At 45.8% G+C, this 23,926-nt stretch overlaps 2 protein-coding genes across 2 annotated transcripts in view; one reads left to right on the forward strand and one right to left on the reverse strand.

The window, feature by feature from the left end:
* The window catches only part of THBS4 (thrombospondin 4), a 55,344-nt gene that overhangs the window by 8,186 nt on the left and 23,232 nt on the right, over nt 1-23,926 (reverse strand). Inside the window, exons 3-16 of the mRNA XM_043920322.1 lie at nt 20,636-20,883; nt 18,245-18,353; nt 17,782-17,864; nt 17,384-17,435; nt 16,960-17,162; nt 15,156-15,293; nt 12,848-12,916; nt 10,181-10,333; nt 7,058-7,162; nt 6,378-6,485; nt 5,913-6,072; nt 4,377-4,495; nt 3,451-3,503; nt 675-868 (exon numbers count right to left, since the gene is read on the reverse strand). Coding sequence (XP_043776257.1) covers nt 675-868; nt 3,451-3,503; nt 4,377-4,495; nt 5,913-6,072; nt 6,378-6,485; nt 7,058-7,162; nt 10,181-10,333; nt 12,848-12,916; nt 15,156-15,293; nt 16,960-17,162; nt 17,384-17,435; nt 17,782-17,864; nt 18,245-18,353; nt 20,636-20,883 — 1,794 coding nt within the window. The remainder of the gene's footprint in view (nt 1-674; nt 869-3,450; nt 3,504-4,376; nt 4,496-5,912; nt 6,073-6,377; nt 6,486-7,057; nt 7,163-10,180; nt 10,334-12,847; nt 12,917-15,155; nt 15,294-16,959; nt 17,163-17,383; nt 17,436-17,781; nt 17,865-18,244; nt 18,354-20,635; nt 20,884-23,926) is intronic.
* Nucleotides 21,799-23,413, forward strand: LOC122705117 (JNK1/MAPK8-associated membrane protein-like). The gene has a single exon (XM_043920323.1). The coding sequence runs from the start codon at nt 21,815-21,817 to the stop codon at nt 22,730-22,732; it is 918 nt and encodes a 305-aa protein (XP_043776258.1). The 5' UTR covers nt 21,799-21,814; the 3' UTR covers nt 22,733-23,413.

The raw sequence follows: 23,926 nt of genomic DNA on the forward strand, positions 1-23,926 counted from the left end.
CAGCGGCAGCGTGCGGGTATCTGTTCAAAGCTGACCTGACAAGAAACCCTGGGTGGCCTCTAGGACAGGCATCTCACTGACAGGTGGGTCTTAAGTCTGACCTTACGTAAGCAAATGTCTGCAGTACTGTCTGGACTATGACACAGAAAAAGCAGGGAAATTATGGCCACCAGACACTCTCTCAGAATAATTTACAGTGACCCTTAGGCTGAATCTAGCTCAGAGTGTCTTTTGTCCAGCTAACAGGATGGTATTAGTATTAAAACTTGAATTTGAATACTTGGCACGGGCATGCCCTTGCCAGCTCACCACCACGCTTACCACCGTGCTCACAACTCTGCCATCTCCCTTCCGGCTCTGTGCACACCTCTCCCCTGAGGGCATCAGAGCCTGTGAACCCCACCCCGGACTGTGCTGCTCTGGCCTCCTCTCCCTCCTGCTCCCGCTGGGACCCTGGTGAAAGGTATGGACAAGCCCCAAGGGGGAGCGCCTGGTTGCTTCCCGGCCCCGTGTGGTCTCAGCCCAGGGCTGTGCCCTTCTCTGACAGCTGGAGGCGGGTGACTCCCAGGGCTCTCCTGGCCACACGAGCGGTGGCTGCCCAGAGACGCAGGGCCCGGACCGAGGTGGGCCACCACGAGCCTGGCTGAAGGGAGCCCCAGACTGAGCCCGCTCACTGTTCCTGTCCTCCTGGGCAGGGTTGGGGACCAGCCGGCAGTTGTCGGGTCCGGGGGGGACCAGGTCTGGGATGCCATCGTTGTCGTCGTCATCGTCACACTCGTCTCCTATCCCATCCTTGTCAGTGTCCAGCTGGGCGCTGTTGATGACAGTGGGACAGTTGTCTGTGCTGTCCTGGTGCCCATCTCCGTCGCTGCGGGAGAAAGGAGGGAGGGTCTATGTCACGGCTCAGCAGGGGACAAGAGGAGGCCAGTTTTTAGGAGGGGGAGTTTGGGTTTGGTCTTTTATCAAACTTCCCTGGTGGCTCAGATGGTAAAGAATCTGCCTGCAGTGCAAGAAACCCAGGTTCGATCCCTGGGTCGGGAAGATCCCCTGGAGGGCATGGTAACCCACTCCAGTACTCTTGCCCGGAGGATCCCGTGGACAGAGGAGCCTGGCAGGCTGCAGTCCTTGGGGTCACAGAGTCAGACACAACTGAGCGACTTTCACAGGTCCTTAGATAAGGCTGCCTTATGGGCCTCAGAGACCGTTTCCTACTTCCGTGACCTGTTGAAAACAAGATCTTTTCTATTCAAAATAAGGGTCAATTTCTGTGATTCTGTGACCAGATGCTCCTTTCAGTCCCTGGCACAACTACGATTCCTGGCAGAGACTCTGGGAGGGGCAGCGAGGGAGGGGCAGCGAGGGAGGGGCGGGGGCGCCAAAGTGCTGGCTGAGAGCCCTGGCTCAGCCATGCGCCTGCCCGTGGCCCCAGCACGACACGTGGCGCCCCGTGGCTCGGCATCCCCCTCTGTACCACGCGGATAGTAACAGCCTGCCTCGCACTGATTAGGACAGTGCATATTACATATTTATACATGAAAAACCACTTCCAGGGGCCTGGCCCTTGGGAGGCCCTGGGGTGTCTCCTTTTCTAATACTCTTCACCATGCCTGGCCAGTAGACCCGAGAAGCTTCAGCTGTGAATGCACAAGGAGAAGTGGACGTCAACATACGTTTCAGTCTCTGAGTCTCGATTTTTTCCCAGGCCTGCTGGCCACCAGGGGAAGAGTGTGCCCTGTCCCCAGGCTTCCCTGAGTGGATAGTGGCCTCCTATGGCTACTCGGGATTACAGCAGATATTCCTTTCACCAGTTCTATCCATGGCCCATCCTGGGCTAGCAACTACCCCCACGATGGGGTGGGAAAAGGAGGCCGGGGACCAGTGCATGCCCTTCAGGCCAAGTTTCCCAGATGGGACCCAGGGAAAGTGAGGTTGGCTCCAACAGCGGGATTCCTGGGCCTGTGGCAGGACTGTTTTCTAAAACATAAGCCTGAGCTATTGCCGTCAGCAGCCATGCCATATAGCCCTGAATGTTTTTATGCAAAACCAAGCAGTTTCTGTCCTCAAGTCTGTGGGAATTAAAATGTAGCAAATGAGTCATTTATTTTAGGCAAATTCTAGAGGGTGGTGGGACAGGATATTTTAGAAAGCACTCAGATGGCAATCAGAGTGCAGGATGACCTGCAACAGGGAACATTCGTGATGTTCATCACCGAGGGAAGTTGTCAGGGTACCAGTCCCACCCTCCACTCAACAACGGAGATGTCCTGTGTCAGCCTGTCAGGGACTTGCCTCTCCTCACGCTGTGGGAACAATAATACCTCACTTACCATTTTCTGCAGGTCACCCAGGGGCCGGTACTGCGCTGGGAGCTTTAGCTACATTATCTTTCATTTGCACCATCACTTTTAAGATGCATGCAATTATCTCTACTTTGCAGATGAAGAAGCTGAGACTCAGACTGAGAAGTAAGCTGACGTTCACTGAGCCAGCATGTACTCTGCAGTGGATGGAGATGGGGCTTGACAGGGTCAATCCGTGAGCAACGCTGGGCTTCAGCGCTGCTGGCTGTAGGGCAGCCTCTTAGGAGAGGCTGAGGAGGGAAGCTACCTTGTTCCCTTTGCCTTTCAGACCCTTTTCCCTCCCTCATCCCTGTCCTGCTGCCCCTGTGATTCCCTACGGAGATGACAGGGTCCAGAGTCTCAGACTGCAGGTGCCTCTAGCAGAGCTGCCCATGTCTATGTTTTTGATGTTCTTATAGCATCTGATCCAGCTCTCTGTCCTAATATAGGCCTCCATCTATGTGGGACTAAAAGGGCTGACAACATTCATTTGCATAGAACAATTCCACCCAAGAAAAGAAAACTGAATGAAAAAATTCCAGAGACAATGAAATCACAAAGATCTCTCAGCAGACTGGCAGCTCTCTATTTGGGGATGATGGTGACGCTTCCCTGAGCTGAAAGAATATGTAATAGCAAAAGAGCTAATATCCATGCAACAGAAACTGTGATATGTACTTTCCATAAAATTAACTCAACCTTCACAATAGTCCTAAGAGCTACATTCCACTTTCAGCCCCATTTTACAGATGAGGAAATGGAGGCACAGAGAGATGGGCAGCTGCTGTGTAAGGCTAGCTGATGTGTAAGTGGAGAACTGGGATTTCCATCCAGGTGTGTTGCTCCAGAGTCCATCTCTAACGAGGGATGCCACACTGCCTCTCCTGTGATACAGTCTCAGTTGCTTGAGTGCCTCGTGGCCCCTCCTGATACAGTCACCTCCCCCATCCACAGAGGTGCAGTGACCCTGATCAAAGACAGAGCTATTGCTCCTCTGGCAACTCAATCTACCCAGAGAGCCCCCAAAGCATGGCAGCAGCAGAAAGCTCTGAGAGAGAAACTCTCTCTGAATTTTTCATCTGGTCCTATGCAGTTGGGAGACGTGCCATACCTGTCCTGATTGGTGTCACAGGAGTCCCCAACCAGATCGTTATCCACGTCAGACTGCAAAGGGAACAGAATGTGTTATTTATCCCTAGGCCTGCACAGAATGTTCCGGAGAAGGCAGACCTGGCCCATCATCACTGGATCTCAGGAATTATTTCTTTGAAACTGAGGTGGTGCAAACTGCAAAAGGACAACACCATATTGGTGTAGGCACAATGCTGAATTTTCAAAAAAGTCTTCCAAAATATCAAGCTCCAAGGATGAGCTGCCTACACACCAGATGAGCTGACTGGAAAAGGGCGCCGGGGCAGTGTGGTGGCAGGTGCAGGCGCGGCCCTCTGGCACGGGTCGGAAGGGAGCCAACCACGGACATGAGGATGAGGCAAGCAGGTTTTGCTTTGCGTCTGCATTTTGGAGTGGAGCCAGAATGGGAGTGAGTCAGAGAGCAACAATGACGACCCTTTCCCAGGACTTTCAAAATACGTGATACATCAGACCCAAGGATCCAGACAGGAAAGAGGAAGAGAGAAGAGAAACTACACATCGCTGATTGAACCTAATCTGAAAGGTTCATACACAGGGGTTTGGGGATGAAAAACGGACATGAGGCTCCCCATGGTTAATTTCCATTACATTTTCCTTTCAGCAGGAAAAAAAACTTGTTCTGGGCATCCTTAGACTCCTATGACTGACCTCAGAGGGACTCTACAGCCTGTGAGGTGAGTCAGAGGGCCCCAGATGTCCTGCAGTTTCCTTCCCATCACCTCCAGGCCTACGTATCCAACAGTATCACCTCTGCTGTTAGGAGGAAGGCAGCAGCAGCAAAAGGGGCTGGTGGGCTCTGCAGGGTTCTTCCAGACGCTGGTCTTAATGTGCATCTTTGTACGGGGCGCTCAGCCTGGGGTTCAGCTTCCCCTGGGTCCTACTAACCTGGTTCGGGTTGCTGACCTCAGGACAGCTGTCACAGGCGTCCCCCACCCCATCACCGTCTCTGTCTTCTTGGTCACGATTGGGAACTTTCTGGCAGTTGTCCAGGATGTTTTTTATTCCTGCAAGAGAGTAATGCTTCCCTGAGTCAGGTGAACGTCACAGAAAGGTCTGGAGCACAGACTCTCAGGGGCTGTCACCATCAGGCCAGCACGCGGGGAGTGGCATCCGCCCAGGCCATCCCCGGGGAGCACCACCTCTTCCAGCAGTTATCTGCTGTGTGTGCATGCTCAGTCATGTCTAATTCTCTGTGACCCCCATGGACTGTAGCCCCCCAGGCTCCTCTGTCCGTGGGATGTTCCAGGCAAGAATACTGGAGTGGGTAGCCATTCCCTTCTCCAGGGGTGCAGTTATCTTGAAGTAACATCAAAGGATGGATTCTGGCAGGCTCAAAAACGAACAGTGACTTGAGGCATTTATCCAGTGAGTTAGAATCTGTCCAAGGTGTCGAGGGCTATCACTGTGACCAAATGAGGCATCAAGAGGGCCAACCCTGGGGAGGGAGGAGCTTGTGGGTCTGTTACTACCAGGGACCCAGGGCTTGGGCAGTGATGGGCTGGAGCCAGGCCCCTCATATCATTTCTCCCCAGCTTCCTGTTCAATTGTGTCATCTCCTCTTGGTACCTTGGAACCAGGGATGGTGGGAGTGGTATTTACATCATGGAAATGCAAATGCTACAACTCAGGGCCTTTTCTGTTCATTTTGCTGAGCTGGCTTACCAGCTATAAGGCTTATAGAAGGTAAGGTTGCATTTTAGAGAGGTGTGGATTTTCTGGAGTAGGGTGTTGGTGGGTATAGTGTATTTCTAAAAGGATATTCCTTCAAGGTCCTGTGATGTGATATGTTTTTCAGAAATGATCGGATCCAGCCTATACTTTGATGACAGTCATCTATGTTTTATGGGAGCTATACAGAAACAAATGTCCTTCCCCCTGGCCTGTGGAGCTCTAGAACTGTCCTCCAGGGATGCTACTCACACAGACCAAAGTATGAGGCCCTTCAGTGGACCCTGGAGCTGGCTGATGGCAGCCACCTCCCCTTCCACTCTCTGGGAAAAGACCTGATTCTCTGCGTGAGGAGCCTGACCTGCGGCTGCAGCACTTGACCCTGCTCCGCCCCTCTCCCTCAATCTTCTACTTCTCAGGCTCTTACACTTGAGAAGGATGGTGGGAGGGAGGAAGCTGTAGTCTGAGAAGACAGATGTCCTCCAAAGACACAGCCTTGACAAGACATTGCTTGAAGGGATTCCTACAGCTTCTGGCAATGACGTCGCGTTCCTGGAGCATCAAGATTATTAAACATGGGAGAAATAAGTAGACAAAAATAAGTGGACCTGGGGTCCCCCAGGCTCAGGCTGTGTAAAACCACCCAGAGCAGGAAGGCCTTCAGAGTCAGTCATTCTATTCCTGCTCCTAAGAGAGAACAAGGAGAAAAGCACAGATAGGTCCTGAGGGAAAGACTGAGCGAGGCAAACCCACCGTCCCCATCCATGTCGTCATCACAGGCATCGCCTTTCCCATCCCCGTCGGTGTCTTTCTGATCGTTATTCAGCACGTTCCGGCAGTTATCACAGGCATCCCCAAAGATGTCTTTGTCACTGTTCCTCTGGTCCACGTTGTGGGTCAGGACACAGTTATCCTAGAGGATCCCGAGACCGACACTGACTGAGACCCCCGTGTGCCTGGTCCTGTGGTGGATGCCAGTCAACCTCCTCCCACCCCACCCCCCTGCCACGGGCATGAGATGTCAGACCTCAGGTGGGCAAAGCTCCTCAGTTTTGTATTTTAAACATTTCGGAATCTCAGAATAAAAAGTTACAGTGCCGTGGAAACACAGGCGTGGAAACGGACATTTGGGATGATTCATATAAACAGTGAACTTCACGGACTTTCCTCTACCACCTCTGGCCATTCCCAGGCCCTCCCAGCAAAGCAGGTGCCTACCTGCTCATTCAGGATCCCGTCCCCATCAGCGTCCTCATCGCAGGCGTCTCCAATGCCATCCCTGTCTGCATCCTCTTGGCCAGAATTTGGCACATACTTGCAGTTGTCCTAAGTTGGAGAAACACAGCTCAGGGGGACATCTACGTTTGTCTTTTTTTCAGCTTTATTGAGGTATTTTAACTGACAAAATTGCAAGACATTTAAAATGTATAATGTGATGATTTGATACATGTGTCTATTGTGAAGTGATTCCTCCACTGAGTTCATTAACGTATCTGTCACCTCACATATTTATCCCCATCTTTATTTTGCTGAGAACATGTAAGTTCTACCCTTAGCAAATTTCAAGCATACAATACAGTGTTAACTACATTAGATCCACAGATCTTATTCACCTCATAATGGACAATTTGTACCCGTTTACCAACTTCTCCCCATTTCCCCACCCCATCTCCATCTAAGTCAAAAACTTTCTGACCTCAACACACTCTATACCTATCTGACTTTACTGTCAATGGCCGTTTTGCTACATTGAGATGCAGCTACTTTAAAAATACAATTCTGAATGGAACCCACAGAACCTCTCCCCCATATAAGATGAGGCTTTGGAAAGTCACAGAGCGAGTCTGTATATGTGCTTGCATGTGTGTGAACGTGTTTCTCCTGCTCGTCCCCCTCACCTTTTTGCAGTTTCTGGCAGAGCATGGCAGTTCTTCATCAGGGTAACTGTCAATGTCCACATCCTTTCCACAGATGTAGCCGTCCCCAGCCCAGCCGACCCCACACTGTGAAGACAAAAGCCTGTCAAGAGCCCAGGCGTTGAGCCTGGTGGGAGGCTGGGGTTTACAAGGGCCTCTGCTCCTGTGCACAGGCCCAGAGGGAGGGCCCAGAGCCAGGAGGCTTTGTTGGTAGGATTTTAAAACTATTAAGCTGTGTTTTGAATATTGTAGTCTAATGGTTCAAAATTCAAAAGATACAAAGGCAGAGTGAAAGTTCCTTCCTGCTCCTGGGCTCAGGAATCCAGGCAATTCACTCCTATGAATCCTTTCAGAGACACGCTGGGCAGAGACCAGCAAACATATATTCTTTTCCTTTTTTTTGTCCTTTAGCACAACTGGTAGCACACACATATACTACTCTGCACCTTGATTTTTAAAAATTAACATTACATCTTGGGACTCTGTCCATATCACTGCATGCAGATGTATTATACATAAATTGGAATGCATGCACCTTAATTCAACCAGTCCCCTACTGGTGGGTGTCAAGTCGTTAAAAACTTTTTCTATTGCATACAATGCTGCCACAAAGAATTCTAGTAAATTTGTCCTTCTGCACATTTGACAAATTCCAGTATATTTGACCTTCTGGTTTCTTAGTGTGAAATTCCTGGTTCAAAGGGTATTTATTTGTATTAATATTTGTAATTTGGGATTATTGTCAAAACATTCTCCAGGGGAAATAAATGCACACATGGGGAGAGAGGCTGTTGAGGCACTTTGCTTATCATCCTGGCACCGTATCTCTGTATCTAATGGTCTTCTAGATCATCTTCCACCATGCGGGGAACCTTTCAAGGTGCTTAACCTCTATTCATATCATTCATATTCATACAGGAGAAGGTTCCCACAGGTGTATTGCTGGGTCTGTGCATTCTCTATTTTTCTGAAAAAGTCTACCCAAGTTCTCTGCCACCACCAGCTGATGAGAGAAAGCCTTCATTGCTAGTAGAATAGGCATTAAAGTTAATAGCTATTCCAGACCAGACTCTATAGGCATTTTCTCCAGTCCTTACAGTGATGGTGCAAGGTCATCATTACCCAATTTTACAAAAGAGTCAACTTAGAGCAGCGAAGTCCCTTGCCCAAGGTCTCAGGGCTGGGACTTGAACTCAAGACTGTCCCAGTTCAATGTCTTCTGCCATATGTATTTGGTTAACATGAGTTATCCCCCTCATATCCATATCCTAGTGGGCCTGCTTAAAAGATGAATGATAAACCTAAGAGAAAGGCAATCATTCCAGAAGGGTGTCCGGGGTGTGAGGTGGTAGCTGGGAGCTCAGCCCAGGGGCAGGATAGGGACCAGAAGGGACAGGCAGAACAGAAGAAGGAACAAGGGACAAGGGGGCCTGGCAAGTGACAAGGAACCAGTGAGGTGGGGGGACAGAGGTGGGGTGAGAGTCTGGAGAGCAGAGTCAGGGCCAAGGGAAAAGAAACTTGACATGAGTTAATGTTAAATTTCCTGCCCTCATTAATCAAAATAAGGTGATTTAAGACCAGTGACTTCCTAGGCTGCAGCCTGTCTCTTCTCAATCACGTGCACCCCTCTTCTGCAACCAGAAGCATGGAAGGCAGGGTTCCAAAGACACCCCTCCCGTAACTACCCCTATTTCCGTTCAGTTGTTTCAGCAGGGCCTTTAGAAGGCCTGGAAAGTACAGCCATGGGGGTATCGTCCTTGACTCATTTTAATGAAGAAAAAATTTCCTCTAGGAACAAATACGTTTTTAATGAGCCAGTTTCTGACAGATTAAATTATTTTAGTAGTCACTCCAAGTGTATTAATCCTTCACCATCTGTCGCTGTGCCTTATTACAAATTCAAAAACACATTAAGAGCCCCATCACCCACCATCCCAGGGGAATCGTTAATTTGTTCACAAAAGATGAGGACTTAAACATAGATATATGCTTGCCTCTCAATGGGAATAAACATGCCCCACTGATAGGAATTAAAGAAATCGTTGGTTTTTTTCTCCCCCTTCAACCCAGCTTGTTCCCTCGTCAGTACCTTGTACAAATTACTTATACCACTGGAGAGAGGGCATGGCATTACAGTTATTTCTTTAACTTGGTTTTGCTTCTCCTCATTCGTCCTATTTGAAAGCCATGTGCTCACAGTAGAAAACTTTGAGAACAAAAAGTAAAGAAGTCCGAGGTATGAAGAAGAAGGGAGAAGTCTCCCAGAATCCATCCTGCTGTTCAGGCTGACTGCTACACCAGTCTCTAAGGGGCCTGATCCCCGGGGAGGAAGGAGGAAGTGAACAGCTGAAGATGGATTATTTAGCCATGTCTAGAACTGAACTGAACTGAACTGAGAAGCCCCCCACTCCCGTCCCAGGACTCTGGGGCTGGGGGTTTGGGGACAGATGGCAGTAACAAGCTCCATTCCTCACCAAGGGCCCGCCCTACACCTGAGTGGTGGGAGACCCTCGTGAGGCTGAAGTGCTCTGCCCTCTTCCCCGGCCTCCCCTCCCCAGGCGGTTCTGGGCCAGGAGATGCACGGAAGGAGGAGCAGCTCCTCCTGAGCCTGGCAGAGACGGGCAGAGAACAGCGGGTGCTGGGGAAGATGGAGGCTTCACTCCCAGGGCAGTTCATCTCCTGGAGTGTTAGGCCAGACTTGGAAACTGGACGTCCTCGGGGCGAGGACAACGAGGAAGGGCAGTGTGCTCATGAAAACCAGCAGCTTATTGAGGGACTAGTCGAGGGAAGGCGTCTCCCCCGATCCTGGGGCTCACCTCCTGGGCCTCCCACAAAGGGTGTATGGGAGCTGGGGCTCCACCACCAACATGCCCAAGAAGACGGTATTGACCCACGGCCAAGAGAGCAAAGGTGGCTGATGGTTAGGTGACTTCAGATTGCTCCCCCAAAACTTCAGCTGACTCTGTTATGACCACATCCTTCGTTTATTTTGATGGAATTGCTTTCGTTTTTGAGTGCTTTTACTCTGAAGCAAGCAGAAACCAGAGATGGGTGGTGGTTCAAAGGGAAGATGGAAAACAACAAAGCAAGTAGCAGATGACTTACCACGCACGTCACATCCCCCTGCCTCTCTTCGATGCACTGGGCGTTCACACTGCAAGGGTTCAGTTCTGGATCTCTGCAGTTTCTCTCCATTTTGCATCCCCTCATCTGATCACCGATGTACCCTGGTTTGCAAGGCCCACAGCGATAAGATCCCTGCAAGGAGCAGAGCGAGATGATGAGCTGGGGGCTCGGCCCTGGGAGCAAAGGGCCTATGATGGAGTCTATTTGTATGTGGACTTGATGATGCCAGGACCAAGTGAGCCCCATCCCGGCCTCTGTTGTGTGTGTCTTATAACATCGTGTGAATGTTGAGGGGGACACTAGCAGACTGGAAGCCACAGCCAGCCACAGAGACATGACAGGATAGAACCAAAGGCAGAAGAAGGCTGGCCGGCGAGCCACTTGGTCTTGCCAGCTCCACTGTGGAGGGCCAGGAGGAAAGGGGTGAAAACCTTAATGAAGTCCTGGGAGGTGGACAGAGAGAATTTACTTTGGGGACAAAGGATATGGCTTGGTTAAAAGGCAAGTTAGAAAAAAATTTTTAATGTTCATTTAAAAAAAAAACTCAAGTGATGAACAGAGAAATGTCGGTGGCCTAGCACTGAGGATTTTTGATGAGGTGGGCTGGTGTGGAAGAAACCTGGCAAATGAGCTGTCAGGTCCATTGGGACAGCACTTCCAAGGCAAGCCTGACTTTTTTCTTAAGACAGCTTTACTAAGATAGAATTTACATACCGTGAAAGACACCCATGTAAAGTATACAATTCAGTGATTTTAGTCACTCACAACTCCTTAATCACTAAGTGCAGAAGATGCTCTCCAGTGATTTTTTTAAAATATTTATTTGGCTGTGCAGGGACTTAGCTGTGGCATACACGATCTTCAGTTGTGGCATGTGGGATCCAGTTCTCTGACCAGATATAGAACCCAGGCCCTCTGCATTGGGAACATGGAGTCTTAGCCACTGGACCACCAAGGAAGTTCCTTTTTTTTTTTTTTGCTGCACCACAGGGCTTGTGGGATCTTAGTTCCTTAACCAGGGATTGAACCCAGGCCCTGGAAGAGACCTAACCATTGGACTGCCAGGAAATTCCCTCCAGTGATATTTCTTGGCCTGTTAGCCTCCCTGGACCATGGCCTTTGGTCACTTCTCCCCTCTTCTTTGCTCCTCTGCTCATCTTCCTTCGCCTACTTGTTCATTTTTGAGGTTCTCTAGAGTTCTACTTTCTAGACAATTCCATTGCCTACTTTTCTTCTCCTGGGGTGGCTTTAGTTATTACCTTCATGTCAGTGTCTCCCAGATCTATTTCTGCAGACTAGCTTTCTCCTGGTAAAAAGCTAAGAAGCAGTAAGTCCCAGTATATTAGCAGGCAGAGTCGTGAATAAAAACGGTTCTGCAGGTGAACTGGACATGTGTGGTCTTCGCCTAATTATTTCACTTTACTGTGCCTCAGTTCCTTCAGCTGTAAAATGGGAATAATGATAGTGCCTACCGACAGATTGTTGTAAGGATTAAAATAAATGGCAATATTTATAAAATGCTTTGACATATAAGGAAACTAGGAACCTAGAGATTACAAACCTTTCCCAGGAACATACTCTAAGTGAGAAGCAGTGATATTGTTGTTTGGTTGCTCAGTCATGTCTGACTCTTTCCGACCCCATGGACTGTAGCCCACCAGGCTCCTCGGTCCATGGGATTTCTGAGGCAAGAGTATGTGGAGTGGGTTGCTATTTCCTCCTCCAGGGGGATCTTCTGACCCAGGGATTGAACCCACATCTCCTTCACTGGCAGGTGGATTTTTTTTTAACCGCCGAACCACCAGGGAAGCGAGAAGCAGCAGTAGCTGAAGCCACTAGTTCTTTCCTTACAGTCTACTCGGCTACATCTATCACCTTGGAAAGAGTCAACAGGTACTTCCAGAAATAAAACCCTTTTCCAAAGAGTTAAAATTTAGACCCCTAAGTGTTAAGCAGTTTAATTTAATACAAATGACTTTTGAGAAGTTCTGTAAAAACAATGAATACCATTTGGGAATTGTCACCAGTAAAATGCCTATTCTGGAATACTGAACTATAAATACAAACTAAGAACCTCTTCCTATTTAAAAAAATATAAGAATGATAATATTTTATTAAATAAACACTCATCCAGAAGAAGCCCAACACTGCAACTTTGAGAGATGATAAAGAACAAGTTTGGCATTTTGAAAATTAATATTTTGGACATGCTACTCTTGCTTGTGAGATCTTAGTTACCAGACCACAGACTGAACCTGTGCCCTCAGCATTGAAAACACACAGTCCTAACCACTGGACTGTCAGGGAATTCCATTATAAAGTTATTCTTATATAAAGAATTACTTATCAATTACTCTTACAGTAAAACCTTTTTCAGTACAAAACTTTTTATTTTTTGGCCATGCTGCATAGCATGTGGGATCTTAGTTCCTCAACCAAGGATTGAACCTGCATCCCCTGCAATGAAAGTGTCGAGCTTTAACCACTGGACCACCAGAGAAGCCCCTCAGCACAAACTTTTATCCTCATTTGCAAATCAAATATATTACGCCCATATGTTCTCTACTGCCCTGGGGTTATGATTTATAGATACACACTTGTTTTAATCACTGGTCATCAATAACAAGAGCCATGAAACATACTTACCAAAGTGTTAATACAGATAGAATTGAGAACACATGCTCCGTTTCGACACTCATCAATATCAGTGCAAACCTAGTGTGGAAGAGTTGAAAGAGGCACACTGTTTAAGTAGACAGGCAAATACATTTTGCTTTGTTCTGACATCTTTGGTTGAAGCGACAACATGGACTTTCAGAGTGGCTGGTCATCAGAGCACTGTTTTAGCCATCTCCCTGTGTTTGCATTGGTCTGGGCTCAACCTAATGCCAAGTGATAGTTGACTCCCTGGTATTTAAAGTTGTTCAGAAACTTAACATGATTAATCTGCTCCACAACCTCAGGAAGGTTCCACTTTACCCTGCCTGGGGCTCATGCACTTCTTCTACCCAAGGATTTCTATCTTTACTCAGTTCTGAAAAACCCCTAGTTCCCCTCTGCTCCTGTTCCTTCTGTTCCTTCTTTGTAACTACACTTAAACAAATATTAGACTTTCTTAATCTCTTTTGACTCTTAACTTCTCATCCCTGTTTTCCATATTTTTCTTTCTCTGTGCTATATTCCAGACGATTTCCTTAGATATACCTTGTAGACAATAAATTCCCTGCTAGCTGTTTCGCTCATCTATTTTATTTTTTATGTCAGTTATTATATTTTTCACTGAATAAATTTTACTTGGTTATTTTTTCAAACCTGACTACATGTATTTTTTCCGCATTGCCCTATCCCTTAACTATGGTATCTTATTTTTTCCTTTTTCTCCTTCTGAACTCATTTTATATTTGTCATATCTCCTTAGGGTAGCTTCTTTATATAAATTACATTTTTGTTTATAAGTGTATTCTTAGTGGCCTTGCTTTTGCTTGAGAGTGTCCCATGGGCCCTAAGTTTTGGAGTCTCTTCACAAAGTGGTATCAGCCAGGGCCCTGGGGATTTTACTGCTCTAAGGCTAATTTTTATGTCAATTTTGGGGCTTGTTTCTGCATTCAATCTGTAACACAGATTCAGAGCTCACGACTTTATGTTGTGCAACCTCGGAGCTTTGATTTGCTGTCGGGAACCATGATTTGCTGTCAACCATTTCCCAAAACTGACATCAAGCTTCCTATTGCTTTGCAGGGGGGTGGCTAGGGAAGTTTTTTCATCTCCTTGTAAGGAGGAGGGTAGCTTTCTGAGGCTTCTGGCTTTCTTCAGGGGTACCAGGTCTTTCCAAAAGTATCTGCTATACCCACATAGTGCATGAACCCCAGTGTCCCATTTGGGGGGCCTATACCCATCTCCCATCCCCCATGAGCTGCTGTGGCATCAGCTTCCATCCACAGCTCTGAGTCTGAGTTCCCACTTTGCTTCTAGAACCTGCACATTTCCTTGTATTTCTTTTGATATTGGTCATGCATTAAAATTTATTGTTAAATGTTAGCAAGTTGGCTCCCTTCGACTAGAGTTCCTTCTGCCATACTGGAAATCCACTGGAAGGGCTCCTTCCTAGCTGACATAAGGCACCTTCTATTTCTTTTCGTCTGTTTCCCTTGGCTTAGTCTTGACAATTCTGTCTTTACAGAAGAGGAAATAAAGCTTTAGGTCATTACTCTAATGACTTCTTGCCATCCCTGTGTGTCTAGCTTGGTTCCTTTTTCCAGCCTAAAAAATGATGCCCTCTAGAATTCTTTGATAGGCAGCTAGGAAATAATGAACCTCTGTCCTCTTCAAAGCTAATAATTTCCCTAAGGTAGTAAAATATATTTATAGACCAACCATTTTTAAGTGCTGAATACATCAGAAAGAATTTCATAGTCAGTTAGTTAAATAATGACCAGGATATAGTAGAACATCGGGAAATAAATGGAGACTGTCACAAACTGCTCAAGAGATTTTTGGCAATTTATGGCTGGTATAAGAAGGAAGGGGGGTTTCCCCGAGGGATTATTTCTACTCTTGAAATCCTCTCATCTCTAAAACAGCTTCTGATCAGCAACAATGACTCTATAGAAGTGACCTAATTTTTCAAAGCTTTTATTTGTCTCCCCAGTTCTTAAGTTATTGTGTCACTAATCGTTCAAACGGCTACCGACAAAATAAGCCCGGATCCAGGCACATATCCAGTTTTACTGCCTTCACTGCTTTTCTAAAGATACTCGATGATCCCAGTTGACTAGCTGGCCCCTCACCAGCCTTTATGGACATGTATATCCAGAAATGAGTTGGAAAAGCCTGCTAATGTACCCATAGCGCCTGAGGACATTCCACACGCCCTTGTGGAATGGAAAAGAGATGGGAACGAACCAAAGGTTTCCTGTTGGCGATTAAAGATCAAAAGACCACCACTTCAGCCCACCTGCTTATTTGTCTTGGCGAAATTGATCCCAACGCCCTGCATCATGGGCCCCGTGAAGCCCACCGGGCAGGCATCACATCTGAAGCCAGGAGCCAGGTTTACACAGCGCACGCCAGGGTAGCAGGGGTGGTATTTGCACTAGAGAGAAACAAAAATTCAGCCTGTAGCCACACAGAGAACACACGCTCAAATGTCCATTCGTCTCTTTGCACAAACTTGTGGAATCACTTAACTATCCATTTTTTGGTGGCTGAAATGATCAAAGGCAATAAAGGCTTCCAATTTCATAGTGACTCACAGAATCCCTGACCCACATGGCCTGGAGGTTGCCTTGTTGTGAGCTTCACTATAGTATAGAATGAAGCACAGCTGAGTGGAAAGGGTCCTAATGTTAACCAGTCTACCTCCCAGGGCAAACTCCCTGATATTCTAACTTGGAATTTAAAAATGTCTGGGAGAGAAAAATGCTCCTGGACCACTTGTCAGGTGGACATTGAGTCCAAAGGCATTATTAAAGCAACTACTCAAAGAAAAAGACCTTGAGAAGATCAAGCCAGGGCAGTTGTCATTTCTTCAGTAAGATGTGATTCATCAGGGGCTGTTCCTGACTTTGTACCCTATGAAGCCCATGGCTATTTCAAGGCTCTCACAGTCTAGGAGATTCATTCTGACTTTTTTTTTTTTTAAACCACTTCGACTAATGTAAAAAACATGACCACTTCCTGCCCTTTCAAAAGAAGGAAAATTCCAGTTCACAGATAAGATCCACATGCAGTTCTGTGAAACATGTGCAGATGCTCTTCCAAAGGAGGGATAACTAGAAATCATTTTAATTGCTTACTACCTGGGGAGGTAATCGGCTACCACAAGTCTGTAGGATGCCTGTACATAAGCTAAGCTCCTTCCAGCCTTCCTCTGGCCCGAAAGTGTGAAAGAGTTAGTTGCTCAGTTGTGACCGACTCTTTGTGACCCCGTGGACTATAATCTGCCAGGCTCCTCCGTCCATGGGATTCTCCAGGCAAGAATACTGGAGTGGGTGGCCATTCCCTTGCCCAGGGGATCTTCCTGACCCAGTGCTTGAATCCTGTGCATTGACTCCCCTGCACTGCTGGTAGATTCTTTACCATCTGAGCCACCAGGGAAGCCCTCCTCTGCCCTGATGAAAGGACAAAGGCACACGCTGGGTCAGCCTTGCCACGGGTTACGAACACTGCGTTGAGACTGGACCAGTGACTGGATAACTATAGTCCTGAAACAATCTCTGTCAGAGGCTTTGCCATTTGGCCAAAACAGCCTGTATTTGCCGTATGTGTCTTTCTGGCTCTGTCTCTGGGCACATTTGGTTACTCACAGATTATGGGACCTCCTCAAAAGGTCTTGTTGGTTTGAGATTCCTCTCACTCCTCCATTGAGGAAGCCTGAAGAAATCAGTTGCAACCCCTAAAGTATATACCCTTACCCAGATGGTTCCCTTTCCACATTCACAAGCGTACAATAAACATCACAGTAGTCCCAGAGACTGCTTATAAGAATCAGCGGTAGAGTCGAAGGCTGAAATCTCAGCACTGCAGCGACACGCACCACCGCGGTGGGAAGCCCAGACAGGAGGTACAGTGATGGCGGCCACAACTGCAGGTCGCGTTTCCGCCTCCCCACCACCCACGGGTCTCTTTAGATTCCCGAGGGAGTCGTTTTTATGTGGCCTGGAGGACAACCCAAGTCAGCCCTCAATCATGGAGCCGGCTTCCCTTCCCGTAAGCCGTAGGATGGATGCGATACGGAGGCTGTCGAGCTGAGTGTTTACCTCATCCACGTCGGAACAGGCGATCCCGTTTCCGGTGTAGCCCTCGGGGCAGGGTCCGCACTGAAAGCCGTCCCTGGTGTCGGTGCACCGCACGCCGCGGAAACACGGGTTGGAATCACAGCGGCGCACTGGGGGTGTCGGGGATGCCGCGGGTACCACGGGCACCAGGGTGTTGGGGGTTGGAGACTGAAAGCTGAGCGGGCCTAGACAAAAACCATCATCCACAGGTTTCTAAACCACCGGGAAAACAGAGCTGATACAGGATGTGGCTCAGCTTCCCGGTGGCTTTCTTTTCCCTTGCCTCCACCTCGGTGCCAAACCTCCACAAACCGCAGCCGGCGGAGCCTCACCCACCCAGGCCCTTCAGCAGTCCGCACGGGCTTGTCCAACTCAGAAGCATGCCAGTTACTAGAAAAGCACTTACCGCAAGCCTGGCATTCGGCTATGGTGTTTCGCAAAAATGATGTTTCCTTGACCTTTAGAAGTGGGAAGGGGAAAAAAAAAAAGATGGAAAAGGAGTACCTGATGTATAATCCAGGAATGAAAGAATCCATGAGTGGCAAACTATTAAACAGAACCTAAAGGAATGTTAACACAGCCCTGGGTGGCTCCCATTCTGCCTGGAGCCCCATTCTGCCTGGAGCCCTGGTGTGTTTATCACCCTGTGGCCCCCCATTCTCAGAGCCCTTTCAGCAGAGCCCCAGGGCAGGAGGCTGCATGGGGCCACCTGAGGTCTGGTTCCAGGCCCTTCCCTGCCTTATCAGCTCCAACAGAGAGCGTCTCTGTTACAGGGCTTTTCTGTTGGTCCATCCAGCTTGTTACCTGCTGTCTCAGAAGATCCTTCACCTCTCCCAGTAGCTGGTTTAGCTGTGACATCTGCCCCAAGAACTGCCGATTAAAGTCTCCTATAGGAACAGCAGAAGGAAAGGAGCATCAGAAGGTGACAGCTATTTCTATAGGGACTCAAAAACAAATTATTTCCCAGAGAATTATCATGATGAAAAACTCAGGGTATGAGATTTTAACATGGGGTAACATTCATCTAATTCGCCTAAAAAATAGTGATAATGATGCTGCTGCTCTAGTCCAAATTCCTATGAGTTATACAAATACAAGAGTGATGAAGATACCTCTTGCCCTGGACTTTGGCACAAAAGCCTGATTTCTGTAGACACACCCTATAGGACTGCCCTGCTGACAGCCCACCCTTCGGGGACAGGACCCAGCCCATGACGGGCCTGGGGGTTTATTGATGGAGGTGAGCAAACGGCCCGAGCACACACACCTGTGTTTGTGGTGGCCAGTGGCTCGCTCTGCTGCAGGAAGCAGTCTTGCAGGCTGGCCACCTGGATCAGCGAGCCTCTCACCACCAGCTTCAGCTCTTCCAAAGAGTCCTGGAAGAAATTGGATTCATACCACACATTGCTGATGCCATTCAAAAGCCAGTGGGCATGCAGACTCACAATTTTCATAACACAGTAGGCCTGAATACTTGGACTCTGACATCTTACATAATTTTGTGGGTTTGCATTTTTTCCTGAAGCCCGCGAGCCCTGCCCTTCTGACTGAAGCAAATATGGAAGCAGCCAGCAGCTTAGGAGAGTGCTGGCCTCCAGTGTGGTCTGAGAGTTCATCAAGGTGACTTGGAGAAAAGAAAAGGCCCTTTTCCTTCATGGTAAACAAGTTCTTTTGTGGTAGGAGCCTCTTAAGAATTGTGTGTTTATGGAGTTTAGATTGGAATGAGTAAGACATTGATCCCAATTTTAAACACTATTATTTTTAGGATGTCTTGGCTCCAGGTTTTAGCAAAGTCTCCGGTTTCCTTGGATTATGAGAAAGAATACATAGTATATTCTATGATGTACATTTTTGTACGTTTTCATATATTTTCACATTACTGGATGATAGCAATCATTCATTGTTAGTCAAGTTAATTTTCTCACCCCTTAATTTTGTAGCTTTTACCTGTACCCATTATTTTATACACAGATGATAGAAACGTTTATGTTAGCTGCTGATGTGAGGTCTTCATCCTTATTTTAGAAATGAGCACGCTGACGATTTTCAGAGGGACTCTGCTTTTCAATTTAGTTAAGATGTATGCAACACGGTTTATGTAACAGATATTGTGTTGGAACCAGACCATAAATTCTATGGAGGCCATGACTATTTTGCCAACTATGGGATACCTAATGCCTAGAATGTGCATATTGACTGATTGATTGATTAAATGAGAAGATGAATATGAAGATAGAGCATTGTGGTCCTTGCTGACAATCAAAGGAAGTAGAATCTGGGGGGAAAAAACCCAAAAAATTTCATCTATTTCTGATGACCTTGGCTTTTAGAAATTGACTTATTTGGTGGTGGATACTAATTTCTAAAATACTGACATAATTTCTTACTGTCATTCTGACTATCTGGGATACTTTGGGGATTCAGAAATAAAATTCAGCGTATCTCCTCATTTTTTTTTTCTCTTTCCATAAATCTACACTAAATATATGTATATATATATATGTATGTGTATATATATATATCTTTCTCTCACTCTCCAAATGTAGATTTCAGTCTTGAAATTTCTGCTTGAAAATGCTCTCTATATTTTAAGCACAAATTCTAGTATCTGATTCATAGTTTTTATATTATTATCTAAAGTTTCTCAGCATTCCTAGTTATAACCGAAATTGCTGTTTATAACCTGCTTCTTTGTACAAAGGGCTCAGAACACCTTGGTACTGGGTTGGCCAAAAAGCTTGTTCAGATTTTTCCCATAACATTGTGCAGGAAAACCCAAATCAACTTTCTGGTCAACACTATACAAGCATATATAAATAAGTTAAAGCACATATAATAATGAAACAGAAATGGAAAATTGTGATTGTGATAAATAAGACAACAACAATATGGGCCACAGTGGATGAACATGGTTATTGATTTTGGCACTGACTTCCATATCAGATGAAATTCAGGAACTATGACCAATTATAGTAATTATTGGAAAAGACAAAGAATACTAATTATTTATAGGAAATGGAGTATTTCCTCCATTTCCTATAAATAATAAAATTATATTTTGTTTTTTAACAAAAGTATAAAGGAATACATGTGGCAATTTCTACAGTAGGTGCAAGGACATAATGGAAAAAATACCACCAACTAAAACAGAAGACAGAAGTGATGTGATATGTAAGGCCTCGTGGAAGTAAGTTGGCAATAAGGTTCTTTTTGTTAGAGATGCTCTAGTAAGACCTATGGAAAATGTTGTTCCTGGTGTTTGGCAAGTTCCAATCATTCTTTTTTACTTCTATTAAAAAACTATACTTTTATGAAAGATTAAAAATAGATCATCTTACAGCAATAAGATAGTTTAAAAGTTTTTGCTATTCCTTTTCTACTTTATAATTATATGCCCAAAGTCTCCACTTATCTAAAGGAGTAGTAGCTCTTAATTTTGACTTCACATTAGAATCAGTATTTTTAAAAGGACTGATGCCGAGGCACCACCTCCATAGACTGATTTGTCTGGAGGGTGAGCCATCTAGCAGTTGGTTTTTAAGTGCAGTAAGTGGTTCTAATATGCAATCAGAATTAGACCCATTCTTGACCTCAACCCACTCTTCTGCATTCTCAGAAACCATCTTTCCACTTTGGAGAATGGTCTGTGGGTTCTTACGTGTGCCTTCCTCTGGAAAGTCCTCAGTTCCACAGCCTCGGGACTCTGGGCGAGGCCGGAGAAGGCTCTGGGGAGGTTGTGGATGGAGTCCACTCGGGTGCAGTCCAGGAACAGCTCCACGGAGCCGGCACCCCGGTGCAGGTTGGTCAGTCTCAGCAGCAGCCTGTGCCTCCTGCCGTCAGCCAGCTGCAGGTTGTTGAAAACCACCAAGTGAATCCTCCCATCGTTCTTCAGGTAACGGAGGACGGCTGGAAGCAAGCACCGACCAGTGAATGATGAGAGAAGGGAAGAGGGGGTGGCCCTGTGCCGAACAGCCTCCAGGTGACAATGACAAGGCCAGGTCATCGGAAAGATGCACGCAAGTCAGAACCATAAATGTTCAACGTTTTGTGTGCACTGGCCACCCACTGTTGCTGGGGATGTTTTGTGCTCATGAAAAGAGATGATAAGTAGTAAATTTGAAAACAAACAAGATAATTTCAGATAATGATGAATACACTAAATAAGCAGAACACACTGAAAGTCAATTAACATCCAAGTAAGCTCCTGAGGGCATGAATTCATTAATTCTCCAACACTTCCTGAGCACTACTATGGGGATGGGTGCTGCCCTTCATTGTCTTAAACATTTATATTCTATTCATTGCAACCCTATGAAACTGGAATTAACTACAGGTGAGGAAAGTGAAGCTCAGATAAGTGAAGTAACTTGCTCAAGGATATAGTAAGTGACAGGACTAGAATTTAAAGCCGAGTGTGGTTTATTCCATGGCTAAAGAATGCTAGGCCTGGATGGGGTTTTGTAAGCATATGTTGAATCAGGTGTAATCCGTTGTATTATCCCTCAGTAAAACCTATTTTCAAATTTTAACAATGCTCAGAAAACCAAAGGTATCCATGGATGCAAAAGAAAGACTCCATGGGAGATCCACTGCCTTACATAAAAAGACATTCTCAGTATCATGTTGAGTGAAAAAAAGCTACAGGTCAGTATAGGTTCGCTCCAAAAAAAACTATGTATGCATGTACATACAGTATACACACAAATACAGAAAGTTAGAAGAAAATATTTGTACGGTCATTTCTGGGTGTCTGGTGATATGTGTTTCTTTTTTCTTCATTTTCATTGTCTGATTTTTCTATACAAGAAACGTATGCAAGTAAACCTACGAGCTGCTGATGGCATGCCTTGGACTTTATTGTGGGAAGACCCTGTTATTTAAAAATGGCTCAACTGAAATATATGGAGAATGTGGGGTGTGTCCAAGAGGACAGAGAACAAATGCACAGAAATACTGTCAGCCTTGCACAGAGTCTCCAGAACTTTATGACTGGCTCTATCTTGGCTTTATGGCTATGCTTCCTCTTGTTTTACATTGGTTCTTCATTGAATGGTACTCAGGGAAAAAGAGTTCCAGCGCCCTCTTCCAGCACATTACTGCACTGTTTGAATGCACCATGGCAGCTATCATCACCTTACTTGTGAGCGAGCCAGTTGGTGTGCTTTATATCCGTTCATGTCGAGTATTGATGCTTTCTGATTGGTACACCATGCTTTACAACCCAAGTCCGGATTACGTTACCACAGTGCACTGTACTCATGAAGCTGTCTACCCATTATACACCATTGTATTTATCTATTATGCATTCTGCTTGGTATTAATGATGCTACTCCGACCTCTTCTGGTTAAAAAGATTGCCTGTGGGTTAGGGAAGTCTGATCGATTTAAAAGTATTTATGCTGCACTTTACTTCTTCCCAATTTTAACCGTGCTTCAGGCAGTTGGTGGAGGCCTTTTATACTATGCCTTCCCATACATTATATTAGTATTATCTTTGGTTACTCTGGCTGTGTACATGTCGGCTTCTGAAATAGAGAACTGCTATGATCTTCTGGTCAGAAAGAAAAGACTCATTGTTCTCTTCAGCCACTGGCTACTCCATGCCTATGGGATCATCTCCATTTCCAGAGTGGATAAACTTGAGCAAGATTTACCCCTTTTGGCATTGGTACCCACACCAGCCCTTTTTTACTTGTTCACTGCAAAATTTACCGAGCCTTCACGGATACTCTCAGAAGGAGCCAATGGACACTGAATGTAAAATGCCAAAAAAAACCTAAGAAGTGTTCTTAATTTAAAAAAAAAGTAAAATAAAAAAATGTATTAGTACTCTTCTGTCGTACAAGGGAATATAACTGTCAGTACATCTGATGTTTTGGGGAGTTTGTTGTTTTCTTTTTTCAATTTAACAGAATTTATGGTTTCAAGGAAAATGCAAAATACCATAATTCTCCATTATGTACAATAACACACTACACTTACAGCACTCTGTTCTATTCCACTGGAGGCCTATTAGGAAGCACTTACCTCTTGCAACAATTTAACTATTCTTTAGAGCAAAATCATGTTTCTGTGTACCTAGCAATGTGTGATGTTCCTATTTTTATTAAGAAAAACTATTAACAAGTATAATCTGAAATCCTTAACATTGGCATAATTGTGCATGCCCATTGTGTTTTACTTTGTTTTTCAAATATACTGAATTATAAAGTCAAGCATATTTGTGGGGTCTGATAGCAAACAGAAATAAAGTATGTTGTTTTTGTTATCTATTTATTTTCACCAATACAGTATTTTGATCTACTACAAAAATAGAGCATAATTTATATAACAGGTTTTTTGTTTTTAGGTAGTTTTGTTGATGATATCCTCAGGTTATTCCTCTCCTGTAAAGAAAAACATTAATAAAAAGCTTAACTACAAAAAAAAAAAAAAAGAAACGTATGCATCACTTATATAATACAAAAAAAGTTTAAAAAAAAGAATTCCACATGTAAACCCAGAGTGTGCTACAATCAATCTGTATGATTCACAGCAAGCAACTGGGACCATCTCTCTTCGGGCGCCTCTTCTGTGAGGTGTAAATGCCAACTTGGTGCTGCCCAGGCAGGAATACCTGTTTACGCTGTGGAATTGCCAGAGAAAACAATCACCACTTTGAAATTTAAGGGTGTTTTTGAAGACTTCCTCCAAATACACTCGACTTTCTAGGTTGATTTCCCCACCCTTCTACAATCTGCCTAGATTTTCTTTTCCATTTGACCATGGCTAGAGGGGGGCCAGTTGGCATCTGAGTCCGTGGTATAGAGAGAAGCCAGGAGGCGCCAGGAGATCTTCCCTCATGCCCATGGGACCACTACCACTTGCTTACTGAGAGAGAAGAACTGGTGAGACCCGGCAGGACAGACTGCCTAGAAGGCCTTTCTATGACTATAGGACAACACTATGC

The sequence above is a fragment of the Cervus elaphus genome, chromosome 12 (genome assembly GCF_910594005.1).
Source record: "Cervus elaphus chromosome 12, mCerEla1.1, whole genome shotgun sequence".
In the NCBI taxonomy this organism is placed as follows: domain Eukaryota; kingdom Metazoa; phylum Chordata; class Mammalia; order Artiodactyla; family Cervidae; genus Cervus; species Cervus elaphus.